We start from the raw sequence: 27,944 nt of genomic DNA on the forward strand, positions 1-27,944 counted from the left end.
TTGTAGAATTTGACATGGCCTGATCCAGAGGAATGGGAAGTGCAACTGTTTTGTTTACTTTTGTAGAATTTGATATGGTCTGATCCAGAGGAATGGAAAGTGCAACTGTTTTGTTTACTTTTGTTTTCAGGAGAGTACCAGACATCTTAAAAGCAAACCCAGAGGATTTAGAACTCTTGGGTATATCATACAATGGAATTGGGACAAATTACCTCATGATGGCAGATTATACCAAGGTATCTATGTTTACACTTTGTCCAATATATAAATCAGTTATACATGTACTCTATAGACAGGAAAGTTCAATCTTAAAAATGATGAATGGGGGAGTGCTTTTAGAATACAAAACTATATAGATCCTAAAACATGTTACTACAAATGTACATCATTTGTACGGATTGGTACAAAATGATTCTTGCATGGAATGCAAAATGGTGCGCATGGAAAGCAGAACGGTTTGCATATAGAATTATGAACAGTTTGCACAGAACGCTGAATGGTTTGATCAAAATGATGAAAGGTTTGCATGAAATGCTAAATTACATGCTGCCCGCTTTGTGAATGGTCTACGTGAAACAGCAGGCATTGCTTGCACACTTCGTGAACAGTCCATACGAAATGCTAGTCATGGCCTGTATGCTTTGATTTTTTTGGGCATATATTGGTTGAAATCAAGAAATAATTCAATATAATAATAATATTCTTGATGTTAAAAGCAAAGGTTGAGGAAGAATTAATAAATGATGCATTATTATTCATGTCGGATGTGATAAATTGCTACAATTAAGAAATAATTATAATGTTTTTGTGTGATGTCCGGGTAGCACAGAGGTGTCCGGGTAGCACAGAGGTAGTGCTCTCGCTTCTCACCACTGCGACCCGAGTTCAATCCCCGTGATCAGCAGTGGTTGTATGTGATAGGGTATGGTGGTGGCCCGCTCGGACATGTGGGTTTCCTCCGGGTACTCCGGTTTCCTCCCACATAAATGACCCCCTAGTGCAAACATCCGTGCATCAAAGGACCCCATTGAAATAAGCTTTCGAGCTTTCATGGGTTATCCTTGGTATTTATGTATGTATGTTTGTATGTATATACAGAATAAACATTTATTTTTTTATTTATGCTGCAGGATAACCTTTGTTTTATATTTCAAACAACATTTAGAGACCAAGGAAGTTATCCTGCAACATACACAAAAACATTAGAACTTTATTTCTATTCTACTACGGCTCAGAAATATATACAGCCAATCATTTTCCTATATAGCTACAAATTAGGTTACTGTGATGTCATGGCAGTTTGCGAAATGGCCTATGTTGTTTTTTGCTGACAAAAAAGGTGAGATAGAAGGGGTATTTTAAAATTTATTTTGGAAAAATAGTTCAAGTATTTAGTTTGGTGTTAACGGATTATATCAACTGCTTTGAATACAGTTCAAGAAAAACTTGTCTGTGCATTGCCATGTTTACATGTGTATCGCACTCTGAATGCAGACGATTGATGTATTCTATGGAGCGCCAAATTAACATAAACTCAAATAATTGAAGATATCTTCAATTATTTGAAGATATCATCAATTCATTTGATGCACGCAACAATTTAATTAAAGATCTCTTCAATTCTGAATTATTGTGCGCATTAAATGAATTGATGATAGCATTAATTCTTCTGCTGAATTGATGCGCGCTTTAATTGAATTAATGATCTCTTCAAATGAATTAATGATATCAACAATTGAATTGATGCGCACTACAATTCAATTGAAGAGAGCAATAATTGATATAATGCGCGCATTAAATCAATTGATGAGAGCAATAATTGAATTGATGCGCGCATTAATTCATTTGATGAGAGCAATAATGGATTTAATGCACGCATTAATTCAATTATTGCTCTCTTCAATTGAATTAATGATATCTTTAATTCATTTGAAGAGAGCAATAATTCTTTTAGAGAGAGCAACTAAATGATTAAAGATATCTTCAATTCAACATATCCACACTTGAATTAATGATCTCTAAAATTGAATTGTTGCTCTCTTTAAAAGAATTGATGCGCGCATTAATTCCTTATACCAAAGCATTGTAAATAATTAAAGATATCTTCAATTGAATTAAAGAGATCATCAAATTATTTATACCGAGCTCTAAATCAATTATTGCAAGCAATATTTCTACGAAATTGATGCTCTCATCAATTGAATTGAAGAGAGCAATAATTGAATTAATGTGCGCATCAAATCTATTATTGCTCTCATTAATTCAATTGATGCTCTCATCAATTGAATTGAAGAGAGCAATAATTGAATTAATGCGCGCATTAAATCAATTATTGCTCTCATTAATTCAATTGATGCACGTATTAATTCAATTGATGAGAGCAATAATTAAATTGAAGCGCGCATTAATTCATTTGATGAGAGCAATAATTGATTTAATGCACGCATTAATTCAATTAAAGAGAGCAATAATTGAATTGATGATATCTTCAAATAATTGAAGATATCTTCAATTATTTGAGTTTATGTTAATTTGGCGCTCCATAGTATTCAGTCATTTATAAATTTGTTTTACAACTTATATTGATTGATTTTTATGATAATAAATTTGAATTATTGCAAAACTCGAAGAGCAAGGAAAATGTGTATCAATTTTATTATAATCAGTTAATACATATGAAGGTATATCGCAGAATAATGACAGCGGCATTCCTTTTATCTTTGCAATAACCGTGGTAGAATTATCACTAGATGTATGAAAACAAAACATTAATTAAATGTAAACTCTCATCTTAATTTACTAATTAGTTCAATAACTTAGGAAGGCAAGTAACAAAATATGTTGGAATAAACAAATGAAAATAAAAGAAAAAGATTATGCAAATATTGTATTGTCATGGAATGATACATAATTATTGATTCTATATGCTCTATTAAATTAATTCAAACTGAAAATCAATTATGGTCATGTTTGTTTTGTTATATTTATACATTCAATCTGAGTGTCGTTAAAATACAGGTACGTTTTATATATTCCAAGGAAAAAAAAGAAAGAAAATATATATTAGTCGATAAAGAACCATTCACAATGTACATGTACTGTCAGAGTAGTCGATAAAGAACCTTTCACATAGACATTGTACATGTACTAGTCAGGTTATAGTCGACAAGGAACCTTTGACATAGACATTGTACATGTACTGTCAGGGTAGTCGACAAGGAACCTTTCACATAGACATTGTACATGTACTGTCAGAGTAGTCAACAAGGAACCTTTCACCTTGGATAAGAATAAAAAATAGATAGATGAATATTTAATAAAAGATAATGACTAACTAATTATTGAAAGCAAATGAAACTACCTGCTGGGTTCGAACTCCAGTGTGGGTCAGTGGATGTGATAATTAATAAGTATCGCATGATGTGCACATATCAATGCATATGTTGTTTCAGTGTGATTATTTTTTAATTATGGGAATACCTGAACAGATTCTTAGTATTTTGATCTGAGATTTTATTTATAACTCTGATATAATAGACACAGACCCAATCTAACTAAAATCAGACTTCTTAGATCTGCGCCGTATACTCTGCGCAAGTAGACCTGACATAACACGATTGGGGGTCATGTTCATGTGAACTTATGTTAGCCAATCAGTGTGTTGCCTATGAAATCACCGGTTCACAATTCAAGGAAAATGGCAGCGATTGTTTGGGTTGAAAGAAAACAGATGTGACGTCACAATGCACCGTTTACGTCGACTGGCGTTTTATTCCTCATGTTAATGAAGTAAACCATCTTGAAAACTATTCAAATCGTACCCATCCCTATTATAAATTGCATATTCACAATTAATTTAATTTTGGTGTAATTTATATTGTACGTTTTGTTGTTTGTATGAACGGAATAGATTAGTCATTACTGCGAAAGTTTAAAATTCCTTATGTGAGAATATATTTTATAATGTGGAATAAATTTCGTGGGAGAGAGATTACGGCCACTTGTTTACGAACTGCCGGGAACTGCCTAAATAGCCATCATTGTCTGTATTGCACAATCTGATTGGCTGATAGTTCTCATGAATATTCCAACCCAAAGGTCATGTGGACATGACCTTCTATGGGGTTATGTCATCCTATTGTAGCGATTGTGAGCGTATTTCAGGATCTGATTTTAATTAACTTGACACAGACCCTGAAGTGTACTACTGCACCTGATGAATTGTACCATTTCTGAATGATTTACATTGGAGCTTCGCTTTTACCCTTTTCCGTCCTTCTGAGATGCCCAGTTTTCCAGACTTTTTTCTAAACACCTTGAGATATTGAATTGGTTATTTTGTATGCTGGTGTATATTGATGAGTTACAGATTGAATTTGAGTTTTGTTCCAGTTCGTTGATTTTTGATAGTGTTGTGGCCCTTTAATGTAGAAAAATTACTGTTGCGACCAGTTTTCTGTACCTTTTTTTCTAAACGCCTTGAGATTTTGAATTGATTTTTTTGTATGCAGGTGTATATTAATGAGTTACAGATCGCGTTTGAGTTTTGTTTGGGTTTGTTGATTTTTGATGGAGTTGTGGACCTTTAACTTAGAACAATTACTGTTATGACCAGTTTTCCAGACTTTTTAGTCCCCTACTGATGAAGTTGAAGGGGACTTTAGGTTTGCGCTCCGTCCATCTGTCTGACTGTCCATCAGTCCTGCAAATCAGTTTCCCGGACTTTTTTTAAATGTGCTTGTAGATATTCATTTGATATTTGGTACATTGCTTTGCCATAACAAGTTACAGATCAAGTTTGAATTTCGTCTCAGTCCATTGTCTTTTCACTAAGTTATGGCCCTTGGACTTAGAAAAATAGCATGAATTGTTAGTTTTCCGGATTTTTTTTGGACGTGCTTGCAGATATTCATTTGATATTTGGTACATTGCTTTGCCATAACAAGTTACAGATCGATTTTGAAGTTTTCCTGGTTCTAGTCTTTGTACCTGAATAGTAGTTGATTTCTAACCATTGATATTCCTCTCTTGGTTTCCCAATCTTCCCTTTTACCATAACCTTGGTCTCATAATGAACTTCGAATATTGTTGCGGTCCAAGGATTTTTGCCTCCGGTAGGGGACTATGTATTGCTATGTAATACTCTCAGAATGCTTGTTTTTCTAAACGCTTTGAGATATTGAACTGATTTTTAGCTCACCTGAGCCAAAGGCTCAAGTGAGCTTTTCTGATCAAAATTTGTCCGTTGTCTGTAGGCGTCGTTGTCAGTGTTGGCATTGTCGTTGTTGTTGTAAACTTTTCACATTTTCATCTTCTACTCCAGAACCACTGGGTCAATTTCAACCAGACTTGGCCAAAAGCATCCTTGGGTGAAGAGCTTTCAAGTTTGTTCAAATGAAGGGCCATGCCCCCTTCAAAGGGGAGATAATCACAAAAATACAAAATTAGGGTAGGGTCATTTAAAAATCTTCTTAAGAAGCACTGGGCCAGAGGAGCTGACAATTACATAAAAGCTTCCTGACATAGTGCAGATTCAAGTTTGTTCAAACCATGGCCCCTGGGGGTAGGATGGGACAACACTAGGAGATAAAAGTTCTACATAGAAATATATAGGGAAAATCTTTAAAAATCTTCTTCTCAAGAACCAATGAGCCAGAAGAGCTGAGATTTACATGAAAGCTTCCTGACGAAGTACAGATTCAAGTTTGTTCAAATCATCACCCCAGGGGTAGGTTTGAGGCCACAATAGGGAATCAAAGTTTTACATAGAAATATTTAGGGAAAATCTTTCAAAATCTTCTCAAGAAGCAATGGGCCAGAAGAGCTGACATTTACATGAAAGCTTCCTGACATAGTGCAGATTCAAGTTTGTAAAAATCATGGCTTCCAGGGGTAGGTTGGGGCCAGGATAGGGACTAAGGTTTTACATGCAAATATATGTACATGTATATGGAAAGTCTTCAGATAAGGGCCAAGGTGACTCAGGTGAGCGATGTGGCCTCTTGTTTTTATACAGGTGACATTTTTTGTATATTGATGAGTTACAGATTTACTTTAAGTTTTGCTTTGGTTCATTGATTTTGATGGACTTTTGAGTCCCTTAACTCAGAAAAATTAATATTAGGACCAGTTTTCCAGACTTTTTCTCTAAACGTCTGGAGATATTGCAATAATTTTTTGTAAGCAGGCGCAGTGTATATTAATTAATTACAGGTCGAGTTTGAGGTTTGTTCGGGTTCATTGATTTTTGATGGAGTTGTGTCCTTTCAACTTTGAAAAAATACTGTTACGACCAGTTTTCTGGACTTATTTTTAAAATGCCTTGAGATATCAAAAAAAAATAATTGTATGTAGATGTATATTGATGAGTTACAGATTGAGTTAAGTTTTGCTTTGGTTCAATGATTTTTGATGAAGTTTTGTGTCCCGTTGCGAGCAGTTTTCCAGACCTTGTTTCTAAATGCCTTGAAATAATGAACTGATTTTTTGTATGCAGATATATATTGATGATCGAGTTACAGATCGAGTTTAAGTTTTGGTTTGGTTCATTGATTTTTGATGGAGTTGTTCCCCTCTAACATAGAAAAATTAATGTATTTATTTTATGGCTGTTAAAACATATAAAGGATTGTTGTTGAGTTCTTTCGTGTACTAAATGCTTGTAACACGTACAATCTGAATACCACCTTACTTCAATGGATTTCCTACATTTGACTTTACTGCAGGCGGGGGCCATGTCATGCCGACACATCCAGTTTCTTCTCATGTTGAAACTTTAAATAAATTCTTCCTCAGAAGAATGTAAAAACAGGTCAGCTAATAAAGGAGCACAAATCATGCTCATGGGAATTTCAACAGTGTTGGAAGACCAGTGAGGAACTCCAGCATCTTTTTAATACCAACTGTAGAGTACTTGTGCATAGAATCAAGTGGTGTTTAACAAAGTAATTTTTTGAATGACCGATCACAAAATATGAGTACTTTCGTGTACCATTTTTATTGAAAAAGCAACTGTCTATGATGTCAGACATGTGAAAGTCTAAATGTATCATACTATGCTTTGTTTAGACTGAATATACTTTGAACTGTGGAACATGCAGTTTTCTGATTCCAATGTATTGGATTATTATTGAGTCAACAACTGAGGAATTTTTCAAAGCTTGCATTGACCCAGAATTACATTCAAGGAATTCAATGCACCTATTCTTGATATAAACTTCTATCTTAAACATTAATATGATAGAAACAAAATAATACTCATAATCAAGCTGCAGTCTTGTTTTTAAAAAATACATAAAAGTGTAATGATTAAAATAGGCTTTGAAATAATATGAACTGATATAGTTCGACTGTACATGTATGTATAAATGTTATAAGTCAACATGGAATGATTAGGTGCCACATCTCCACATTTGATGCAATCAATTATGAATGATCATCGTTACAAGTTAAATCAACTTCTAGATTTATCCATTCATTATTTTTCTTATCATTGATTGCTGCTTTATTGTACGTATGCTGATTATTTCTTTTTTAAGTAGGATATTTTCAACAATGTTTAGATAAACATACAGTGTACATCTTGTAAGAAGCATAAATACATAATTATGCAGTGTGCACATGAACCAGTACATACAGATACAGATATATCTTATTTCTCGTGACATTGCATATGTCGTTATTTATTCGGTTCTTCTGGGAAGTGTTCACAAAAAAGCTCTATAGCTTCTGATCTAGTGATGTCGGCACTACAAAATTTATTTATTGCTTAATTTATATATATCTTTTATTATTACCTGATTATAAGATAAGTACAATGCAAGGAAAACATCGGAGACTTTCCGATTAAATCGTTCATCTTGCTTTTATCGTGCGTTCAATGTTCACTTTGCATTTGCGCTCCATTCATGTTTTGCATTCGTTTATCATTCACCATGTTGCATTCAGCATTCACACACCATTTACTCACTGTTCGCTCATTGTCCAAGTGGGAAAGTAGAACATTTCAGGGACTATGGCAAGTGTTGTTAAGTGAGCTTTTCTGATCACTTGTTTTAAAGCATCCGACTGTTCGTAAAGTTTACACATTTTCGACTTCTTCTCCAGAACTACAGGACCAATTTCAACCAAACTTGCCATAAAGCATCCTTTGGTAAAGGGGATTCAATGTTATTCAAATAAAGCATCACACCCATTTCAAATCAAGAAATAGTGAAAATATGCTGGCATCTTTTAAAAATCTTCTCAAGAACCACTAAACCAGAAAAAACGAAAAAGTTATGTGAAAGCTTCCTTAATGAGGATGAGGGCCACAATAGGGGATCCAAGTTTGAACAGCAGGGTCAGGATTAGTCTTATCAATATGCAAACATCCTTGTGTAGTGTAGATTTAAGTTGCTTCAAATCAATGCCTTGGGGGTAGGTTTGGGCCCACAATTCAGATTAAAAATTTCACATGAGAATATATTGGGAAAAATATGAAAATCTATTTTGTTAAAGAAAAAAAAAACCCATATGGTTAGGGTGGGCCAAAAATTGGGGACAAGATACATGAATATAGTAGAATATAGTGATCTCTATGTTGTGTGGATTCAAGTTAGGATAAGTTGTGACCCCATTTGGCTTCGATGGGGTCATATTATGGGTTCAAATTTTGTTATGGGAATATAGAGGGTAAAAAAAATCTTTTGAAAAATCTTATGAAGTACAGTTTTGACTGGGGTGATCATTGTGGCCCATTGGCCTTTAAGTTGTCATTTATTGTCAAAAATTGTATATAAAGAAAGAAAGTTGAAACAAAATTCAGATTAGGGTTGGTCAAGAAAGTGAAACACAATGTTTTTATTTCTTTTGCCTAACTTTACAAGATGTTAAGTATATTTATAATACATGCATTTTCTTCATATCTTTCAACACTCCTCTTCATTTCATATATTTCCAAGGCTGAGGAGTTTTTAAAAAAGTCTTTAGAATGTGCAGAAATAGCCAAAGCTAAGGAGAACATGTCAAGTTGTTACCTGAATTTGAGCAGTGTTTATACAGCGATGCAGGATTACCTCAAGGCCATGGAATGTATAGAGAAAGCCATACAGGTGAGGCAACTCTGTTTAAAAACACTGACTACTGTGAGAAGTATCTTGGTACACCAGAACTTTGGATGCTATAGATCTAATTTCATTATTATGAGGTTTGAGAAAAAGGTTCCATAGTCATAAATGTTAATTCAGTCATTCAATGTCTTCAAGATTATTCTTAATATATGTCCCCAAACATATTGTTTTTACTCTGTTTCTTACTATGTTTCCCAAATCTTTGGGAACATATTGGTTTTACTCGGTTTCTTCTTTGGTCCCTAAAAGTAGGATGGGAGCAGAATAGGGGATCAAGTTTTAAATGAGAGTATATAGGGAAACATCTTTAAAAGTCTTCATCTAAATAACAGCAGGGCCATGGGTAGTTATATTAATATGCAAGCATCCTCAGGTAGTGCAGATTCAAGTTTATTCAAATCATGAACCACGGGGGTAGGTTGGGGCCACAATAGAGAATCAAAGTTTACAAGCAAGCATCTAAATATTTACAGTCTAAATTTGTGGGACTTCACCTTCAACTGGTGATGTCTCAGTAGGAGTGAAAAGTTCTCGAAGGGATGTAAAACAAACAAGCAGGCATCTACAGGTAGTTCAAATTCAAGTATTTTCACATGGGTCCCAGGGGTAGAGTGGGGCCACAGTTGGAGATCAAAGTAAAACTTTCATGTTTTGCATATAAATTTCTTATTGCAAGTCCTTTCCTTTTATGCAATAATCTCTGACCTTGGAGTTTAACCTACTTTTAAGAAAATGTAAGTAATTGAATATTTCTTGAACAATTTAAGGAAGGGTTTCCATATTTTGTATTTAGATTCTTTATGACAATTCCTTGTGATACCAATGTGTTTGACCTTGTTACCTTGACCTTGGAGTATAACCTGCTTAATATGACCTATTCTGACCTATTCAATATCTCCTGAACTACTTGGAGTAGAACTTTTATATATAGATTTCTTATTAAAAGACCTATTCATTTCATACCATGATCTATGTGACCTTGACCTTCTCCAAGAACATATGTGAATTTCTTGTTCAGTTATGTTGGGACCCTTTGAAATTTTTCATGGGAATAAAGATTGAAAAAGAAATCTTTATTAAAGATAAAAGCGGCTGAACAACAGTAGGACCTAGATGACTCAGGTGAGTGATGTGGCTCATGGGCCTGTTTTTTCTTTCTAAAAGTAAAAAAATTCAGGTCAGTGGATGCATAAACCAACAAATTAAAAAACTCACCATACAGTTAATCAAAGTAATATACAAGCATCCTGGGATACATAATGTATATAGTGTGTGGTTGTCTATTAAAGGACATCACATGTTTCCAAAGTATGCAAGTTTATATGCATTTTGTCTCTTTCGCTTATAGTAATTATTTGTAATACAATAAGTAGCCACTATACAGATTTAAATCTAAGCCTCGATTTCAAAAAGTCTCGTTAATTAGTTAGGTAGTCACGTGGTACAGTGACGTCACATGTGACTCTCTTCGATCAACTTATTGTGAAAATAGGGCTAGATTTTTCTAAAAACTCAGGTTTTAGGGCCCTAATTTATTCACCATGGACAATATTTATTTCGATGTTGACAAATTCCCTAATTCTTATATGTGTTAGCCACCAGTGCATACAAATATATAGCAATGTAAATACCCATATGTAGCGAGAAAAGTGATTATGAAATCGTCAATTACGAGTAAATAACGTTTACATGGGTCGCTTTATAACCATTATTTGGTAATATTATACCTTTAAATATTAGTAATTAGTGTTATTTTTTAGAAAGTGAATAGTGCAATTATTATCTATTTTTAGATTAGATAAATTATGATAATTTACAGCATTGACATCTAGGGGTAGGCCTACTGGCATGGGTGCATTTCAAAAAAGAAAATAAATAAATGAAAATGATCAAATTCATAGTGGAAATCACATTACTTTATTTCGATAAAGCAATTTTATCATCAGTTATCATTATCATTTTTAAATTGTGATCTACACAACATTTGGAAGTGGGAGCACAGCTTTATAACTTATACTGTACCTGATCAGGATATAGGGCTCACGGCGGGTGTGACCGGTCGACAGGGGATGCTTACTCCTCCTAGGCATCTGATCCCACCTCTGGTGTGTCCAGAAAAACTAAATGCATAGTGATGTAGAGTAGGAAGGCCTCCACCAAAATTGTAAGTTTCGTGATCCCTGGGGTAGGGGTTGTGACCCCAGGGCAGGGCCAAACTTACTATATTATGTTTATGTGTAAAACATTTAAATAATATCAACTTTAGTGTTATTTATAATAAATTGAAACTAAATGTATACATGTATACCAAAATTGTAAATTTGATGATCCCGGTGGTAGGGGTTCTGACACCAGGGTGGGGCCAAACGTAGTATATAGCATTTATGTGCAAGTTTGCTGATACTGTATAAAATCTGAATGCATACTTAGGAATAGCAGAAAAGGATGTACAAAAATGGTGAATTTCACAACCCAGGGTTTTGACTCCAGGATGGGTCCAAATTAGTCATCTTTTAAAGTTTTTATGTTAATACACTTATTATATTATGTAAAGCCTTTCATCAGCGTACTATCCAGTTTTGAGGGCATTGAAATTTTAAGAACACATCTTGTTTTATAGTGTTGCTGAACATTAGAATTTAGCTTTGATATTCAGAACAGGAAATTTTTTTCTAGATTTCATAGCCCTTGGGAGTAGTGATACCTTTTCACTAGTACTCAGGTGACCAATAAGGCCTGTGGGCCTCTTTGTTACAAGGTAAAGATCAGTTGGTCTATTGATTTGAAGACCAGAACAGAATGCATATGTTCTAGGCCTAGCTGTGCTTAGCTTCAATTTAACCATTTTCTCGCAGTTTATCTGGGTCTCTGTCCAACTGGTTTGTTTTTTAAAAGGGTGGGCGGTAAATCTAGTACTGCCGACTGTCGACTCCCGACTGTCCCGGATTGCGATGTTTTATAGATTATATTAAAACCGGCTAACAGAATAACTTCATATTTCTTGGGAACAATCTTTATGTCCAAATTGATTCATACAATTAAAAAAACAACAATATTAATAGGTATAAATACTTAAACTGGAGATGCAGCATACTCAAAAGCGGTAAATCTAGTACTGTGTTTTAAATGCCAAAACCGAAAACGGACATTCTTCATTCTATGCATGATTTTACGAAGAGAATGGTGTTTTTAAACGATATTAAACAAATCTTTGTATCTAACAAGAAGTATTGTTTTCTTTTTCACAGTTATTATACTTATATATACAGGTATTTATGATCAAAGCATGGTACAATCTAAAATAGCGATCACATGTTCAATTAATACTTTTGATATGTGCAATTATCACCTCATCCGCGTCAGTGATATCGACAGGAAAGATAAAATTTAATCAGGATCTGTGTAAGAACTGCTGTATTGTCAACAAAGTTCCATTAATTCGAGATACCATTAAAAAGCAAAGTTTTTTTAATTAATAAAATTTCTCATTATTAGGCATTGTTTTGACTCTCTAAATTATGGCAGAACTCTTAGCCACATAAATTATGTGTTTCCAGGCTCTACGACATGGACGTGGTTCTACCTCAGAGCCCTTATTTTTTAATTTTTTTATTTTTAATTTCTGAATTTAATTACACGTGTTACAGAATGTCTATGAAGAAATAAATTTAATTAACATATTACCCGATTTGTTATATTTTTAAAGTCAAAATAAAGTTCTGTTTTTAATTTTCGCAAAAAATAATTACAAAATAATTAGATTAACATAAAAGATATGGCAATCAATTTTTGACACTAACAGAAAATATTATGGTTTTGTTGGGAAAGCAAGAAACTTTGAACCTGAATTTAAAAAATGATAAAATATTTGATTTTTATTACATCATATGATATCTTGAAAATTAAAAAATCTGTGATTTTTAACAATTTCAGAGCTTTAGTATAGATGAATTTCAGTCACTAGAAAAGATGAATTGATTTATTTTTGTAAAAGTTGGTTTTAATATTTCTTAATAGTAATGGTTTTGTTGGGGTTTGTGCTGTATGTACAGGTTGATTATATAAGATGTAGTGCTTTTAAATAGTAGCTATTAGTATATACGTAGTGCTTTTAAATAGTAGATATCTCTTTAGATATGAAATATCTCTTTAGTTCAATGATGTAACACTAAAGTTCTGATTTAATTTAATAAAATGTATGGTGCGTGCGCCGTATCTCGCTGTTGAGATGCACTATTTGGGGTAGGATTCGACCATCTAAATAATTAGATTGATATCAGAAGCTTATTCAGTTAATTTTTCTGGGGAGGGAAATCAATTTTTCTTTCTTGGGGTGTTAATGGTTGCAAATCAATAAAAAATGACATTTCAAATTTCATTTTAAATTCCATAGGGGGTGTTTTACTATTATTCACGAGAAGAATCTATCAGTAACAGATTTTTTAAAATTGAAAATATCATGATATAATGTATCTAAAATTGATTATTTTCTAAAATCAGGTTCAAATTTTCTTTCTTCCCCAACAAAACCATTACTATTAAGAAATATTAAAACCCAATTTTACCAAAATAAATTTATATCTATATTAAAGCTCAGAATTTGTTATGTAACTGTTAATCAAATAGTTTTTTAAACATTGTTAAAAATAACAATTTTTTTTATTTACAATCAAATATCAAATCAAAAATCTTCTTCCCCAACAAAACCATTACTATTAAGAAATATTAAAACCAACTTTTACAAAAATAAATCAATTCATCTTTCCTAGTGACTGAAATCCATCTATACTAAAGCTCTGAAATTGTTAAAAATCACAGATTTTTTAATTTTCAAGATATCATATGATGTAATAAAAATCAAATATTTTATCATTTTTTAAATTCAGGTTCAAAGTTTCTTGCTTTCCCAACAAAACCATAATATTTTCTGTTAGTGTCAAAAATTGATTGCCGTATCTTTTATGTTAATCTAATTATTTTGTAATTATTTTTTGCGAAAATTAAAAACAGAACTTTATTTTGACTTTAAAAATATAACAAATCGGGTAATATGTTAAATGGATTTCTTCATAGATATTCTGTAACACGTGTAATTAAATTCAGAAATTAAAAAAAAAAATAAATAAATAAAAATAAGGGCTCTGAGGTAGAACCACGTCCACATCGTAGAGCCTGGAAACACATAATTTATGTGGCTAAGAGTTCTGCCATAATTTAGAGAGACAAAACAATGCCTAATAATGAGAAATTTTATTAATTAAAAAAACTGCATTTTAATGGTATCTCGAATTAATGGAACTTTGTTGACAATACAGCAGTTCTTACACAGAAGAAGAGGGGTTTTTTTGCCCACTTTCATTAAGATGTACAGTCACTGGGATAATCCTGATTAAATTTTATCTTTCTTGTCGATATCACTGACGCAGATGAGGTGATAATTGCACCACAGGGGCTAAGCCCGTTTTGGGCCCGAACTCTGTGATGGTATCACAGAGTTCGGGCCCAAAACGGGCTTAGCCCCTGTGAATTGCACATATCATCAAAAGTATTAATTGAACATGTGATCGCTATTTTAGATTGTACCATGCTTTGATCATAAATACCTGTATATATAAGTATAATAACCGTGAAAAAGAAAACAATACTTCTTGTTAGATACAAAGATTTGTTTAATATCGTTTAAAAAACACCATTCTCTTCGTAAAATCATGCATAGAATGAAGAATGTCCGTTTTCGGTTTTGGCATTTAAAACACAGTACTAGATTTACCGCTTTTGAGTATGCTGCATCTCCAGTTTAAGTATTTATACCTATTAATATTGTTTTTTTAATTGTATGAATCAATTTGGACATAAAGATTGTTCCCAAGAAATATGAAGTTATTCTGTTAGCTGGTTTTAATATAATCTATAAAACATCGCAATCCGGGACAGTCGGGAGTCGGGAGTACTAGATTTACCGCCCACCTTTTAAAAGTTCACGGACAAAGGTGACTTGGGTTTTTATGACAAAGTACTTGTGCTGACAAAAAATTATCCAATTCTTTTTCTTTACACCCTCCTCAAAAAATTGAAAGTACTCCGTCAAAATCTTTTCTACTGTCTGCTAGTACATCTTAAATGGCACAAAGCACCCCAATGCAATGTTATTTACGAGCTGTTAATGTGATGATTGGCTTTTTTCAATTAAATCTAATATGAAATGGCCAACAACTGTTTTCAAACCTTCTCGCTCAAGGTCGCATATGACATCACAGATAATGGTGCTTAAAATATCGAAGAAAATATGCATATCACAAGATTTGAATTTCATTACTTGCAAACTATGCAAAATATTTCATTTAAAACACATTTAAAGTAGTTTTAGGCATGAAAAGAATTAGTTATGCTGAAAAAATTAAAGTTTAGAAGCACGCGATGTGTCCTTTAAGAGTCTTCTTGGCTTCATGTAGTATATAAAGGTCACCAAAGCATATTTTTCTTTAACTAAATGACTTTGGATAGTGGCCCTTGAACTTTTTGTTATTACTTGCAGTTAACCAAAGAGGTATACTTTGGTCAGCAGCCACTAGCATTAGGACTTTTGTATAACAACATGGGACTGTGTTGTAGGAGAATGAATCGAATTGATGAGGCTGAAAAATATTATCAGATGTAAGTTGAAATAGGTATTTTTTTTCTATGAAATTACTATTGGCACAATCAAGATGTGTTATACATGTACATTGTATATGTACAATCATTGCATTATATGTCAATGGTTGAAGTGAGGAAAGCATTTTGTACATTGTATAGACATACATATATATACATGCAAGTAATGTAATTAGATTACATGTATATGGATAAAAAAAAATCATGTAGCTACCTGGTTGCATTGAAGTTCACTATGATAGCCACTCAAGGCAGGTGAAAGGTTGGTACAAAATGTGTATATGGTATAGAACTAAATTTATGTAAAAAGAAACTGCACAAGCCATCCTGTATAAAATCTCAAGGACTTTTGCACAAAAGTGAAATTACAGTTATTGGACGTAAGTACTTGTCGCTGATGTCGAAATATATTGTAGTGGTTGAAAATTTGTCATGGCTATTTTTGTATCATGCTATTTATAGAGAACTTACTGGGCTTGGGAATTTGCATTAAAAAAATGTCACAACATTCTAATATTGTCAGTATTTACGATTATTGTCTGTTTTCATTAGATTTTATAAACAAAATTTGGAAACATGCCTCCTTGCAAATCAGAGGAGATGAAGTCCAATTGCCATAAGAAAAAAAGTTTAAACTCCAAACAGAAAAAATAAAGCAGAATTTGAAAAGTTATTAGGTGTACCTAGGACAACTATTATCATTATAATTATTAAAAAAAAAAGAATCTGTGCAGAAGCTGAAGTTCATCGTGCACAATGCTTTCGAGGATAATGAAAAATAACAGAAGAGAAACATTAGGTGATATTGCCAATGAATATAATGAAGCAAAGGAAAATTATTTCAAATGGGTTACATAAATGGGTACGGAAAAAGTAGATGGTTGTCAGAGTGTGTAACAAAAAAAGCACGTTTCTTGCAATGGTGAAGTGAAATTGGGAGTTTAATTTAGGATTTTTGGTTGGGCTCATCAGGGTCCTCCGCTGTCACACTTGGAGTTCTCTCTCTTTCCCCGCAAGCTCTCAAGGCAAGCGGGCCAGCACTGTGTTTATAGTATTTGTCAAGTCTTTGTAAGTTCTCATGTTTATTTGTGAATATATACTAGCGGAAAAAAGAAACTGTGCATTATTTAATATATGAAAAAAAAATAAAAATAACAATGAACAAATTTCATTTTTTGTAATACTGTTAACAAATGTATTCGTTACAACATTTCATAATCCATTAATGTTAATGTTGAATAATGTCAATATCAGCACACTCGAAAGACACTGGTATTCGAACTTGAATTAAGAAAGTTAATAATGTGTGTGACCACCATTTGCATTCATGCATGCTTGACAACGGCACCTCATTGATGCCACTAAAGTGTTCAGAAATGCTTGAGGGCTGTAAATGTTCCAGATGTTGGTTAAAGCCTGGCCTAAATCAGCCAATGTCACTGACTGATTTATTAAATGGCGTAGACATCGTTCCATTTCATCCCAGACGTGCTCGATCGGCGATAAATCGGGGGGGGGGAGGGGGGGGGACAGCTTGCCAAGGCAAGATATCGACATTCTGTTGAACAAAAAAGTCCCTGACTACACGTACAACATGTGGCCTTGCGTTATCTTGCTGCAGAGTAATGTGATTTTGCTGTCTCTGTATGACGGGTATCACATGGCGCTGAATAATTTCATCTCGATAGCGTACGCTGGTGAGATTTCCAATGACAATTTGTAGAGGGGTCCTTCCTTGTGCTGTTAATCCACCCCACACCATAACGCTACCTCCACCGAATTGTCGACGTTGCACAACACAAGCGTCCTGGTACCGATCCCCAACACGACAATACACTCTCCAACGGCCGTCACTGCTATCCAAATGAAGTCTGGATTCATCAGTGAACAGAATATTGGCCCAGTCCTGTATTCTGAATTGCAGATGTCGTCTGCACCATGCTAGTCTTGCGATATGATGACATTGAAGCAGTATTGGGCGCACTGCTGGACATCTTGGTCTGATGTTGTGCTCGTGCAGACGATTACGCACAGTTCTTGGACTGATTGGTCAAAGTCCAGGAATGCTACAAGCATTCAAACTTGCTGTCTGGAAACGATTTCTCAGGTGCACAAGTCTAATGTGGTTGTCCTGTCGACGCGATGTCACACGAGGACCAGATTGTTGGAAAGGTCTCCATAATGACTGGATGGTGTTCCGATGAACTCCAAAGTGTCTTGCTACGATATTTTGTGCCATTCCAGCTTGAAGCATCCCAACAGCATGATTACGTTGTTTTCCACTGAGTTGTGGCATGACAGAAGGGTAAATTTTGTCAAAACTAAAGTGCTTTCCTTAACGAATAGTGTCCAAACAAACCTTTTACACTTCTTACACCAAACAGTATTGGCCAGTAAAACTCGTGCGTATGAACACTTCAATAAACAACATGTGTTCATTAACCATGAAAAAGTCCGTGCATCTGAGTCAAGTACTATCCGATATTGTTCAAAAACATCACCTTTATCGATTGTTTAGATTTTATAAATATAGAAAAATTATACTAATTTCATAATGAACAGTTAATTTCTTTTTTCCGCTAGTACAATGTATATGTGTTTTTAAGTTGTTGTTTTTTTGGTGTGGTTGATTCAATAGAAATCACTTTATTGGTGTTGCTGGTAGGATCTGGGAGGTCTTTTTAGACCAGCTTGGTGCCCAGGGGACACCTCTTGAGTCGGCCTTATTGGTTTTCAATATTGCCTGTATAGTGTAGGATTTGATGATTGAATTATGTAAATCAATTTACAATCAATTGCATATCTTATTGGAAGGTATCCAATTTTTGTGATTAATATGATTTTGTGTAAAATATTCAGTGATGTATTGTTAGGCTTGGAGAGATTGTTCTTTTGGATTAGGCAGAGGTACATTGTAGTCAGCAGGGCATCTTGGGGGTGGGGCGGGAAAGTAGTTGCTAGGCAGGAAGGCATAGTGGGCACTCAGGAGGGGCATGGGGACACATGCTCAAGAGTTTTTGCTGGGGTAACTCCTATTGTTTGTATATAAAGAATATGGTGATTTGAAATCATCTTTCTGATTAATTACTTTTAACATGTTCCTCATTGATTGTCCAATAAACACCCAGACACCCGTAGACCAGGTAAATCACACCAATTCACTCATGTATCTTGACACACAATAATATATGTGGTAATCTGCAATGGGTATACTTTTTTTTTTAGCTCACCTGAACTGAAAGCTCAAGTGAGCTTTTCTGATCATCTTTTGTCTATCGTCCGTCCATCTGTCTGTAAACTTCTCACATTTTCATCTTCTTCTCCAGAACCACTGGGCCAATATTAGTTAAACTTGACACATAATCATCCATAGGTAAAGGGGATTTAAGTTTATTCAAATGAAGGGCCATGTCCCCTTCAAAGGGGAGATAATCATGAAAATGCAAAAATAGGGTAGGGTCATTTAAAAATCTTCTCAAGAAGCTAGGAAAGTTCAAATTTACATGGCAGCTTTTTGACATAGTGCAGATTCAGGTTTCTTAAAATCATGACCCCTGGGGGTAGGATAAAGCCACAATAGGGGATCAAAGTTTTACATACAAGTATATTGGGAAATCTTTTTCTCAAGAACTACTAGGCCAGGACTGTTGAAATTTACATGGCAGCTTTTTGACATAGTGCAGATATAAGTTTGTAAAAATCATGGCCCCCGGGGTAGGGTGGGGCCAAAATAGGGGATCAAAGTTTTACATACAAATATATAGTTAAAATCTTTTTAAAATTCTTCTTCTCAAGAATTACTGGGCCAGAAATGTTTACATATGCATAAAAGATTTCTGACAGAGTGCAGATTCAAGTTTGTTAAAATCATGGCCCCCTGGGATAGGTTGGGGCCACAATAGGGGATCAAAGTTTTACATGGGAATATTTAGGGAGAATAGGGAGAGGGCTCATATAGGCCAATCCTGCTGCCCAATCCCTTCAAATTATTGAATAAATATTGTTTAAATAAATATAGGGAGAATCTTTAAAAATATTTTTCTCAAGAATCACTGGGCCAGAAAAATTCATATTTACATGAAAGCTTTCTGATATACATTGTAGTACAGATTCAAGTTTGTTTAAATCATGGCCCCTGGGAGTAGGGTGTGGCCAAATTAGGGAGTCAAAGTGTTGTATAGAAATATAATGGGGAAATCTTCTTTTCAAAACCCGGAAGGTCAGGAAAGTTCAAATTTACATGAAAGTTTCCTGATATAATGCAAATTTTAAAAATCATAGCTCTCAAGAGCAGGGTGGGGCCACAATAGGGGATCAGATTTTTACATATGAGTACATATGGAAAATCTTTAAAAATCTTCTATGCAGAAGCCACAGGGCCAGAAAAGTGGAAATTTACACAAAAGCTTCCTTACAAAGAGTAGATCCAAGTTTGTGCGATTCATGTCCTCGGGGGTAGGGTAGGGCTATAATTAAAGTGTTATATGCTGATATTTAGGATTTTTTTAAATATCTTGAACTATTTAAGCTAGGGCTTTCATATTTTGTACATAGATTCTTTGTGGGAAGACCTTATTTTTTCATGAAGTTTGACCTTGGAGTTGGACCTACTTTTAAAATCTCTGACCTATTCAATATCTCCTGAACTATTTAAGGTAGATCTTTCAGGGGGCCTCTGTGGCCGAGTGGTTAGAGCATCGCGCTCAAAATCACACGGCCTCTCACCTCTGTTGGTGCGGGTTCGAATCCCGCTTGCGCCGGTAATTGAGAAAGTTTCCCAGTTTACTTTTTGGGAATTTGTCCCAGGTACATTGACAAATCTGGGTTCTCTCTTGCACCAATTTAAACTGGGCGCCACCAGATAACTGAAAAATTGTTGAGTGTGGCAGAAAACATCAATCAATCAAACAATCATATTTTGTATATAGATTTCTTATGGCAAGACCTTTCATTTCATACTATGATCTTTGACCTTGTTACCATGGAATTTGACCTGCTTAAAAAAATCTAACTGTTAAATATCTTCAGAACTATTCAAGGTAGGGCTTTCATATTTTGTATATAGATTCTTTTTGACAAGATGTTGTGATACAATATTATTTCATTATGTGACCTTGACCTGCTTTCTTTAAAAATCTGGCCTAATCAATATCTCCTAAACTAGTTCAATGTTTTGTGTATACACTCTTTTTGGCAAGACCTTGTTATAGTTTGGCATTTGACCTTGACCTGGAAGTTTGACCTACTTTTGATAAAAATCTTACCTATTCAATGAAAGGTGAAGATAACGAACAGTGATCAATCTCATAACTCCTATAAGCAATAGAAAATAAATAGTTGGGCAAACACGGACCCCTGGACACACCAGAGGTGGGATCAGGTGCCTAGGAGGAGTAAGCATCCCCTGTCGACCGGTCACACCTGCCGTGAGCCCTACATCTCCTGAAATATTTAAGATAGAGCTTTCATATTTTGTGTAAAGTCTTAAGATTTCTTTTGGTAATTAAGATATCATACCATGATCTTATGTCTGACCTAGGTCTTATCAAGAACAGTAAGATCATGTTAGTCATATTGGTTTTGAGGTATTTCTGTGTTACGTGAATTCATTTTTATGCCCCTGAGATCGAAGATCTGGGGGCATATTGTTTTTGTCCTGTCTGTCATTCTGTCTGAAACTTTAACCTTGCTAATAACTTTTGAACAGTAGTTGCTAGAGCTTTGATATATCACATGAGTATTCTTTGTGACAAGACCTTTTCGTGGGTACCAACATTTTTGACCCCGTGACCTTGACCTTGGAGTTTGACCTACTTTTTGAAAACTTTAACCTTGCTAATAACTTTTGAACAGTAAGAGATAGAGCTTTGATATTTCACATGAGTATTCTTTGTGACAAGACCTTTTCGTGGGTACCAACATTATTGACCCTGTGACCTTGACTTTGTAGTTTGACTTACTTTTTGAAAACTTTAACTTTGCTAATAACTTTGAACAGTAAGAGATAGAGATTTGATATTTCACATGAGTATTCCTTGTGACAAGACCTTTCCGTTGGTACTAAACCTTTTGACCTTGACATTTGACCTACTTTTAATTTTTTTTTTTTACATACATGTAGGTCATAACTTCTAAATGGTAAATATTAGAGCTTTCATATTGTACATGAGCATTTCTTGTGACAAGATCTTTCTACTGGTACCAAGATATTTGTCCTTTTGACCTTGGCCATCTTCGGAATTGGCCATTATCGGGGGCATTTGTGTTTCACAAACACATCTTGTTCAGTCTAAATTAGGTTGTGAATGTGAAAGGAAGGGAAATTCTGAAATTTCTTGTGATACATTTGTTGAACTCCAAAGTGCCATGGACTTGCCAAAGTGCGATGGTCTGCGCCAAACCCCGATGGTGTGACAAGCTAAAGTGCAATGGTCCACACTCATGTGCCAAATTGCAATGGTGTGACATGCCAAAGCCCATTGGTTTGCAAAATGATTGGATACAGTGTTTAGGTAGAGAAAAATATTGAATCAAGAATATTCAACGGAAGTTGATAACTTATTTGATTACCAATTAGTTGTTGTATTATTAAACACAAAATTTTCAAACATGAATTCATATAGGATGTTTTGGGTTATTGCATTCCCCCCCAAAGGAATTTATTACATGTGCATTAGCAAATGTACTTTGCTGTTCTCACAGTGTAAACTTTGCCTTTGCTATCATCCATGTAAATTTTAATCACCCGCCCCTCGATATCCCTCCAGTATCCCTACAGGAGGTGCTAGCAGAAAGAGACGAGTTTGGTTTAAAATCGATGATGTCTTCCACTGTGGGGTTGAATATCTGTAGTGCTGTTAGAGGGCGAGATTTTTAGAAAACAGTTCCAGTGGATACACTTCAGTGTTCCAGTGGTTAATATTTTGATAGATAATAATTTTTTTCATTTGAAAATCATTAATCGAATTGTTTGTTCAATGTATATGTAATTTGTTTCGAGTTGATAAAAATCATACATATTGACATCACCTCCTTCAGAGAGTACATGGAGTCCAAGCATATATCTCTCTTATGATGGACCAAAACTGTTCTGGACTGGGGTCATTCTCCTCCTGCTTCTTCTTTAATTTATCCATTGAAATACCTTTGTTGGAGCAAACCGATGTTTCATCTCTTCAGTTTGATTTTGAAAGACGTTACAAATGACGTCATAATAGCGTGATGTCACAAACGTTACTCTACCCCCACACCATCACACTCTAGCTTGCCAGACCATTGCTCTTTGGTGAAGCGTGTCTGTAGAAGAGGTACTATTGCACTTTAGCATGACCTTTGCCCTTTGGCATTCTTCATGTCAACAAACCATCACACTTTTGAGCAAGCCATCGCACTTTGGCATGACCATTGCACTATTGAATCTTTTATCATTTATTCACTTTTGGTCAAAACAGAAATGGTACTTTGCACCAAGATCTTGGTTCCTTTCGATTTTCAATTTTAGATACCAGTTTAAAAAAAGCTCAGGCCACTGAAAGGGTAACTCTGAATTCCTGTTTGTGCTAGATTTAAGTCACACTTTTTGCTTATTATGCATCAGGAAAGAAAATTTGTATAAAGATTTGGACTCCTAATAATTTCCAAGTTATAAAAAGAGTCAAGGTCATTGTGTATTTGTATTTAATTTCAAAATCACTTAATGCACATGCATGCAAGGATGCTGTCTCATACAGAGCTTGATTCCTAATGTTCAACACTGAAATATGTCATGTTGTGAGGGGATGGTCTGCTTTGTAGAGCTTTTGTTATGATCTTTATTGTTTTGAAAATTTAAATTATAACATGCAAATGCTGAACTGAATTTAAAAGATGCAAGAAATTTCTCAGTTATAGAAACTTCTCACAATTTTGGTTGAAGAATGATGCCATTTTATAACAGGTCCATCAGTGTAAAGAGGAACACAGTGGGTGACCATCATCCTCTTCTGTGTCAAACCTATGCCTCTCAGAGTGTAATTGAATCTTTGCGGGGACATGAAGAGAAAGCCTTGGAATATAACCAACTAGCAATGGAAATTTGTAGGGTAAGAACTAATGTACTTTTGTCTAAGTCATATAATCATTGATAGTTTATACCCCTGTAATAAATCTAAATCTAGTTAGATGTTTATAGGAATCACTATTTCTGTCTATATTCATCCATTTCTATAAGTTATGTTGGGGCTTTCATAAAATATAAGATTCTCATACTTTGCTTCTGACCATGACTATCTTACAAGAAATATTCATAAGTTCACACAAAGGTTGTCTATGACCTGAACGTGAATCCATGCTTGCATTTGTGTGTCTGAGAAATGGACATCATATAAAGAGTACAGATTTAGATCCTGGTTTCTTTTCACCTTTTAATATTGTGGCTGATCCATATTATTAAAGATTGGGGGCATATTATTTTGTCCTGTCTGTCGTTCTGTCCAAAACTTTAATCTTGCATGGTCATTGCTTATGAATGGCAAGGGATAAGGCTCTCATATTCGATGTATGCATTTCTTGTGACAAGAACCAAGATTTTTGACCTTGTGACCTTCGTTGCCCTTTGAGTTTGACCAACTTTTAAGAAAAGTTAACTTGGGCAATATCTATTGAACTATTCAAGATAGGGCTTTCATATTTTGTATACGAATTCCTTAGGACAAGAACCGGTTGCAGTATGTTTGAACATTTGCTTTATAACAGCTCGTGCCATGGCCGCATCAAACCTAGGACAAACATAGGTAGTGATTGCTCCTTTACCAAACGCCTTGACATTTAGAAGTGAGAATCATGGGTCTTTTGGATATGACCTTAAAAAAGGATGTCCTTTGTCATGGCAGGTGTTGACATGTTAAAGAACCCTCACTGCTATGGCCCTGAGCGCTATGCATAGTTCTAATTTGTGCAGGACATAAAACAAACAAGCAACCAACCAACCTTATGACAAAACCTTTCATTGTTTCACAAACTTTGTTTCATACTTGTTACAGAGATAGCAGGTAGGATGAGCAAGATATCTATTGATGTCTTGGTTAAAGGTCAAGGTCACAGTAAGTAAGAGAGGTCTTTATTGATGCATGGGTCAAAGTATTAGTAGTTGAGATCACCACAGTCATTGTTTGAATGCTATAATCTTATGAGCACGATATAGAGAGTATCATTCCTGTTTATAGCTCACCTGAGCTAAAATCTCAAGTGAGATTTTCTGATTGCCTGTTGTCCGTCTGTCTATCCGTCTGTGAACTTTTTACATTTTTGACTTCTTCTCTAGAACCACGGGGCCAATTTTAATGAAACTTGGCAAAATGCATCCTTGGGAGAAGGGCTTTCAAGTTTATTCAAATGAAGGGCCATGCCCCCTTCAAAGGGGAGATAATCACAAAAATGCAAAAATGTGGTAAGGTCATTTAAAAATCTTCTCAAGAACCATTGGGCCATAAGAGCTGAAATTTACATGAACATTTCCTGACATATAGTCACCTCACCTCACCTATCCTCTTTGTGCCCGCTGGCACATAAGGCCCCAATACACTGCTTCCACCTGCCTCTGTCTTTGGCTATTGCCCTTGCTGATGCCCAGCTATTCCACCCCAGCTTTAACGTGTTCAGTAGTTCTTCTCCATGTTGTTTACGGCCAGCCTACTTTCCTCCTTCCCTTCTGGGTGCCATGTCAGTGCGGTGGTGCAAATCTTGTTCTTTATTCTTAATACATGGCCAATCTAATTCCGCTTCCTTGGAGTTATTATTTCGCTTGCTCTTCTTATTTTTGTTTTATGATGGAGTTTTTAGCTCACCTGAGCTGAAGGCTCAAGTGAGCTTTTCTGATCACATCTTGTCCGGCGTCCGTCTGTCTGTCTGTCCGTCTGTCTGTAAACTTTTCACATTTTCATCTTCTTCTCATGAACCACCCGGCCAATTTCAACCAAACTCGCCAAAAAGCATCCTTAGGTGTAGGGGATTCAAGTTTGTTCAAATGAAGGGCCATGTCCCTTTCAAAGGGGAGATAATCACAAAAATGCAAAAATAGGGTGGGGTCATTTAAAAATCTTCTTCTCAAGAACCACTGGGCCAGAAGAGCTGAAATTTACCTGAAAGCTTCCTGACATATTGCAGATTCAAGTTTCTTCAAATCATGGCCCCCGGTGGTAGGATGGGGCCCCAAGGGGGGATCAAAGTTTTACATACAAATATATAGGGAAAAACTTTAAAAATCTTCTTCTCAAGAACCACTAAGCCAGAAAAGCTGAGATTTACATGAAAGCTTCCTGACGTAATGCAGATTCAAGTTTGTTCAAATCATGGGCCCCTGGGGTTGGATGGGACCACAATAGGGGATCAAAGTTTTACATACAAATATATAGGAAAAATCTTCTTCTCAAGAACCACTGAGCCAGAAAAGCTGATTTTTACATGAAAACTTTCTGACATAGTGCAGATTCAAGTTTGTTCAAATCATGGCTCCTGGGGGTAGGATGGGGCCACAAGGGGGATCAAAGTTTTACATACAAATATATAGTTAAAATCTTTTTCTCAATAACCACTGAGTCAGAAAAGCTGTTATTTACAAGAAAACTTTCTGACATAGTGCAGATTCAACTTTGTTCAAATCATGGCCCCTGGGGGGTAGGATGGGGCCACAAGTGGGGGGGGGGGTCAAAGTTTTACATACAAATATAGGAAAAAGCTTTAAAAATCTTCTTCTCAAGAACCATTGGGCCAAAGAAGTTGACATTTACATGAAAACTTTCTGACATAGTGTAGATTCAAGTTTGCAAAGGGTAGTTTGGGCCATAATAGGGACCAAGGTTTTACATGCAAATATATATGGAAAGTCTTCAGATATGGGCCAAGATGACTCAGGTGAGCGATGTGGCCCATGGGCCTCTTGTTCATTTGATATTTTCTCTGACAATCTTATTTTCATTAATTTTCTTAAGCATCTATTCTGGAAGGTGTCAATTTTCATTTTAGTTCACCTGAGCTGAAAGCTCAAGTGAGCTTTTCTGATTGCCTATTGTACGTCTGTCCGTTTGTCTGTAAACTTTTTACATTTTCGACTTCTTCTCAAGAACCACAGGACCAGAAGAGCTGAAACTGACATGAAAGCTTCCAGGCATAGTTGAGATTTAAGTTTGTTAAAATCATGACCCCTGAGGGTAGGATGGGACCATGATAGGGGATCAAAGTTTTACATACAAATATATGGGAAAAATCTTCTCAAGACCATGGGCCAGTGACACATTACCTCCCCCCTCTAGGGATTTTTCTACACTATGGTTTTTTGAAAGTGTGTATAAAATAAAAGTAAATGAAGGTTGTTTGACAAATTTATGTTGGGGCGTTTTCAAGATATGACCATTTGAATTTTTAAAATTCTTGGCAAATTCAATATGGCCGTTACAGTTTTCCATACCGCATTAAAGACGACACATTGTAATTTAACACAAATGTGCTAGTGACCTCCCAGAGAGGACATTTGAAATGACTATGCACCATCTGACAAGAAGTACTACATTGATTACACTATTAAACATGTTAGGTCACTGTAGAAGTTACTCACAGACGCCGGAGCTTGAAACTGCTATTTGCAATGCGATTACAAATTCTGGATTAATACTGCCTGCAAGCATACCTGGTATGTCTTACAAATAACTCAGTAATGCATATATACACCTCACCTTAACAAGGGTTTACGTTCTTTAAAGCAAAATACGTGTTTGCAAATGTCCATATTGTATATGTAAGATTATCGAAGTTTTTCCATTTTTAACAATACATGTACTTAAATAACAAAATTCATGTTATTGCCCCCCCCCCCCCCCCCCCCCCCCAAATTTAAAAGGTCTCCACGCATTAATGTCAAACAATCTGATTTACAATTAAAGGGTTACATATACTTTCAAAAATAGTTGTTTTCAAAGGTCCATATCATTTATTCATGATCTGAAGAAGTTTTCCATTCTCCAGTGATTTTTAAAGGAAAAAAAATCATGTTTTAAGCCCCAGAAGTTGTAAATGTCACCAAATATTTATGTCAAACAACTTGTCAATCAAAGAATTACATAAGTTCACATAATACTTGTTTGCAAATGTCAATGACATCTATATTGGATCTGAAGATCGAGTTTTTTCCAGTTTTCAGCTATTTTT

The 27,944-nt window shown here is 35.0% G+C and overlaps 1 protein-coding gene across 2 annotated transcripts in view; it reads left to right on the top strand.

The window, feature by feature from the left end:
- Nucleotides 1–27,944, top strand: part of LOC125649463 (TPR repeat-containing protein DDB_G0287407-like) — a 116,196-nt gene that overhangs the window by 52,981 nt on the left and 35,271 nt on the right. For both annotated transcript variants that reach the window (XR_007360708.2, XM_048877014.2), the window contains exons 19-22: nt 131–236; nt 8,943–9,092; nt 15,646–15,764; nt 23,701–23,845. Coding sequence is in view for 1 of the 2 variants with exons in the window: in XM_048877014.2 (XP_048732971.2) it covers nt 131–236; nt 8,943–9,092; nt 15,646–15,764; nt 23,701–23,845 (520 nt within the window). In the remaining variant the exon portion in view is untranslated. The remainder of the gene's footprint in view (nt 1–130; nt 237–8,942; nt 9,093–15,645; nt 15,765–23,700; nt 23,846–27,944) is intronic.

Source organism: Ostrea edulis, chromosome 1 (assembly GCF_947568905.1).
Source record: "Ostrea edulis chromosome 1, xbOstEdul1.1, whole genome shotgun sequence".
Taxonomy (NCBI): domain Eukaryota; kingdom Metazoa; phylum Mollusca; class Bivalvia; order Ostreida; family Ostreidae; genus Ostrea; species Ostrea edulis.